Here is a 5,056-nt window from a genome sequence, read left to right as displayed (position 1 = left end):
CCCTTAATAATAGTATCCTATTGAAAATCATGTCTATGCAGTCCTTTGACATTGCAGTGTTGCACATGGAAATACCGAGAAAATCACCAAAACTTGCCAGAACCTGCTGAATAAATATGAAAAAAATGAAAATGTAATAAGAAAGAATGGACAAAGCTGCACCTTTGAGCCTCCCAAGTCTCAATACACCACAGTTTAAGTGTTTTTCCAGCAAGTCTTTAACAGACTCATAACAGCCTAAAACAGAGCTGCTCAAGAACAGTCCTCCACATCTACCATCCTGCAAGTTTTACATCCCTTCCTTCACCAACAAGCCTGAATCAATTGGCTCATCGGCATCTTTTAGCCCAGCAACAAGTCATTCATTTGATTCAGGAAGGGATTCATCTACAAGTTGCAGGATAGTAGATGTCGAGTTCTGGACTTGGACACACAAGGTCTGAAACGTCAGCAGTAAGTTCAGATGGGTTTTTGGGGGGGCATCGTTCACAGCAACAAAAGCTTCTGGATGCAAATGAAGAGGCTCTCTACAACACAACCTGGTCATTTTTATCTGAAAATGCTTTAATATGTTTTTTTTTTTTTTTTTTGATTTCCCAAATTTTTTTTCATGTTTTTGCACATAAACTATGTAGAAAATTTTCATCCTGTCTTTGCAAAAAAAAAAAAAAACAACAACCAAAAAACGTGAAAATCAATTGTAATCAAACTTGTGTTTATTTACACTTTCAGCGTTAAGTTACTACTAGGAAAAGCTTTCGGATCAAAGCTTGCCTTTTTAACCAACTAGTAATACAGCAGAAAAAAAAGAGTTTAAGAACAAATGTTTAAATATAAATGAGTCCATCCAGTCTTCAAAGACAAGTGATGCTCACCTGTGATGTCCTGCACTTTTGGCAGGCTGCAGTAAAACCTGTGCACGGCCTCCAGGAGCTGAGCGCCATGGCCCTCTCCTTGGAAAGGAGGCAGGATCAGCATCTGGCTGCTCAGTTAAAGGGAAATGAGGAGGAAAAAAAATAGAAGAAATGTGTGAGTGATGTAAGTTGTTGTTTTTCTGAGAAAGACAAATTCCTTGATTGAAAGCAGCAAATAATAGACTTTTATACTGATTCGTCAATGCAACAAATCAAATCACATACAAAGCTCATCTATACAGTTGTTTTCAGATACAAATCCCCCTGGTTTGGTTCTGAAACAAAATCTGGATGAATGGCTGGCTATAGAAGCCAGTAATTTGGGCTCTTTGGGAAGAGGATAAAGAAATGTATAATTTTCCACTCCTTTTTTTAATACAATAGAATGGGAAGGCACGCGCTGCCCCAGCAATTACCTTACACGTGGTCGGGTTTTGTCTGGGTATACGTAGTAATTATAAACTGTCATGTAGCCAACAGTGGCGTAGAGAGTCTCCCCGTCTTTATTGTACTTTTCAAATCTGCAGATAAAACACAAAGGCAAACAGGTCAATTACAGGCACACTCCCGGAGCAGTGTCCGTTTTAGCCTCTCTGTTCCCACATCCACACTCCCCCCCACACCCCCCACCTCACGTCGGCGCGTTCGAGCCCCGATTGGTACACCTGCTGCAACCTGAATACATTATGCACTTAATTGGAGTGCTGCAACTTAGAGGAAGAGAAGGGGTTGGAGGAGGGTTTGAGCTCCTCCAGATCACTTCAGTCCTTTTTGCCCATTGTCGCTTCTAATAGGTGCCAGGGTAAAGAAAACACTGGCAGAGGCTCTTTTTACTGTTAAGACATTGTTCAGTGTTTCAAAAGACAACAGTATTCAATTCAGCTCTTTGCCCCCGAAAAATCTGAAAAGGGCTTTGGGTACAAAGGAAGCTCTTGGCTGATCAACAATTCTCCAACAGGGGGAAATATAATCAAACTGGCCTGGTAATTGGTCACAAGCGCCTCAAAGGGGGGCTTTGTTTTTCAATGACACAATATAAGCTTTAGGGTAAAGCATTGGGGGTGGGCAGGCAGGGGAAGGGGGTACGAGGGGGGATTGGTGTCAATTAAGGAGGGCACTCACACAAGAAAGAAGTCCCAACGATCGTCGTCTATGTCGAGGAAACTGGCGGTCTCGATGAACCACATGAGGAAGGTCTGCAGGCGCTCGTGGTACTCCTGGAATCCGGGGCAGCTGATGTCAGCCTGGAGCAAAACATCAAGAAAAAAAAAAAGTTTCAAAACTGGCTCAACAGGCGTGGAGGGGAGCGCGAGGCGTCTGTACCTTGTGAATCTGGTAGGTGAGTTGCTCTGCCTCCTCGTTGTGGACTGTGTATGAGTGGAGCATGGTGCCGAACGGCTTGAAGTTGGCCTCCTTCTCCAGCAGAGAGATGAAGTCGTCGGTGTTGGAGGTGAAACCAGTGGGAATTATCTCCCGGATCTTCCCTTCGACGTCGTCGGCCTGGATACCGCAACCAAAACCCAACTTAGTGAAGAAACACATACTGGGCCTAGCAAAACAACTAGCACCTACGCCTGTCACGGGCGATTAATTGTCTCAAAAATCATTGCGACAAACAACAATATTGTTTGAAGACCATTTTAAACTGATGTAATGGTAATGACATAATTATGGGTGCGATATCCTGCCAAAAATAGATACGCTTTATTTTCAAAAGGACACTTAACACTGGAACTGGTAAACAAAATAAACAAAACAGCCAAAAACAAAAACAAAATGGGCTCTCAAGTCTTCGTTAACAAAAAAATGCACTTAAATAAAAACTGAGCACAACATAAAATCCAAACTATATTCAACCAAAAAGACTACAGATTATGAAGTCTGTATTCTATATTGCCCTTCAGTAATCATTAGATTACTGCAGACAGGCACATCCGACTACCTGATGCTCCTCCTTTAAGCTTAGGTTTTTTTTGTCCCGATTTTCCCCTTACAACAATCTTAGAACGTCCCACCATCAGATGGTTTAAAATATAAAGTTACGTGGAAATTTTGGTATTTTAAGGACCAAAATGAGAACAATTTATGACATAATTACTAAATAACAAAATCAGGGGAAAAAAAAAAGTTCTGAATCAATTTCTTTCAACACAAAACTTAAGAAACTTTATTAAAACCTAAAGGTGTGAATCTGTGTCTGGTGAATTTTGGTCCAAAACAAGCTTGTTCTTAATTCAAGTTACTCAGTCGGTAGAGTATCAAGAAATTTTACTCAAATAACAGTAGCAATAATTCATAATAAAATTATTCGAGTCAAAATAAACAGGACAAAGTACAAGTCAATGTAACTAGTCACTATCCACCTCTGGTCTCAGCTAACCCTTCTGACTTCTGTCTCCATTTTATTTGTTGTTTTGTTTATTTATTTTTGATATTTAAAATGTCTCCCAGTTCCAAAGTGAAATGTTTGGTGAACTTTGAGAGGCTGTACTTACAATACAATGTTATCACTATTATGTGATTTGAAAATGGTCTGAAAACAACAATATTATCGTTTATTGTAATAAATTTATCAACTTCATCATCCAGCAACATTTGTTATTGCTACCGGCCAATTTGTGACAAACCAACACCAAGAAACAGTGGCAATGAAAGAAAAGCACATTTATATTCAGAGCCATTCATTCTGACACCCCAAAATAAAATCCAGGACAAGCAATTACCTTCAGGCATCACCTGAGTAGTAAACAGACTGATAGGTCTGGTCAGGAGAGCATTAATAAGAGAAGCAGAGAGGCCCAGGATGACTCTGGAGGAGCTGCAAAGATCAAGAGCTCAGGTGGGAGAATTTGTCTGCAACTATTGGTTGTAGAAAAGTGACAAGAAGAAAGCTGCTGTAAGCCTTAATAGGAGCACAGCAAACATGTGGAGGAAGGTCCTCGTGTCTCATATGAGACCCCAACCTGTGACAGGCTTTTCATCCTTTCCTACTTCTCTTTTGCATCTTTAAGCAGCCCCTAAATATATTAATTTATATTGTAATCAAGTATTTTTTATGAATTACGGAGATAAAAAAAAAAGCTCAAATCTCATGTTTTACTGCACATTTTTACCTACAAGTTTAATATTACAATGTATTTCCAAGTATTTTTGGCTCTAGAGCTATCAGTAAAGCACACAATCTGCAGTGATGCTGGTGAATGCAGTAATATCTATTATACTAACATTTAAATAAAATACTATTTAATGGTGGTAATGTCTTTCTTCTTTGAATTCATTGCAAACATAGACCGCCACACAGAGGTCACTACATCCAGCTACTGGGGGGAAAAAAAACAACAAAAAAAACCCCGTCTTTTTTCCATCTTAGGACCAAAGTCTAATCTTAAAAAGTTGCATCCAGCTCCATCTGCTGTTGGTGAGAACAACTTAATACTGGTAAAGAGGTTCTTCCTAAAAGACTTTCTGCTGCATTAAACCGTAATTATCACGAAATGCGTTACTGGTATGGTGAGTCTAAATCAATGACATTTATGTAGTTAACATTTATTGCAGTACAAGCAGTTCTTTGCTCAACTGGTTTAGGTCAAAGCGTTTTCATGTGTTGGAGCGGCCCAGTCAAAACCCAGGCCTGAATCCGATTTAGACTCAGCGAAAATTGTTTTTCTGTTACACAAACTCTGTATCCAATCTGGTTCAGTGATTCTGCAAAGAATGTGCGTAAACATAGCTTAACGTGCAAAGCTGGTAGGCACATGATGCTAAAGCAGTAATTACACCCTGCAGCGGGTCTGCAAAGCATTGACTCAAACGCACAACGCATTTCTCATGGTTTTTATTTAGAAAACTTTTTGTTGTGCTATCACGTTAAATATCTATAATTATTGATTAAGCATGTAAAATGAGAAAAACGTGAAAAAGCTGAATAAAATGCAGAAGAAACTTGAAAGGGTTTTCTCTCTTTATTAAGTTAAGGCTGCAAAAATAAATCTGCAAGTGTACATTTTTAGAGCGGCTGAACAGAAACCCATTAGGCAATTAAAACTGTCAGCTGAGCAGAGGCACCCCCCCCCCCGTGGTAAAAAGGCCACTTAATTCCGTACATTTATTATTTATTTTAAACTTTGAATTGCTTATGAATT

At 39.4% G+C, this 5,056-nt stretch overlaps 1 protein-coding gene across 2 annotated transcripts in view; it reads right to left on the bottom strand.

The window, feature by feature from the left end:
* hat1 (histone acetyltransferase 1) overlaps positions 1-5,056 on the bottom strand; it is a 24,072-nt gene that overhangs the window by 8,220 nt on the left and 10,796 nt on the right. For both annotated transcript variants that reach the window (XM_015058677.1, XM_015058678.1), the window contains exons 5-8: positions 2,238-2,414; positions 2,037-2,158; positions 1,331-1,435; positions 876-982 (exon numbers count right to left, since the gene is read on the bottom strand). In XM_015058677.1, coding sequence (XP_014914163.1) covers positions 876-982; positions 1,331-1,435; positions 2,037-2,158; positions 2,238-2,414 — 511 coding nt within the window. The remainder of the gene's footprint in view (positions 1-875; positions 983-1,330; positions 1,436-2,036; positions 2,159-2,237; positions 2,415-5,056) is intronic.

The sequence above is a fragment of the Poecilia latipinna genome, unplaced genomic scaffold, assembly GCF_001443285.1.
Source record: "Poecilia latipinna isolate Pla-1442-1.1 unplaced genomic scaffold, P_latipinna-1.0 Scaffold1563, whole genome shotgun sequence".
Lineage (NCBI taxonomy): Eukaryota > Metazoa > Chordata > Actinopteri > Cyprinodontiformes > Poeciliidae > Poecilia > Poecilia latipinna.
This window is presented reverse-complemented; position numbering and strand designations above follow the sequence as displayed.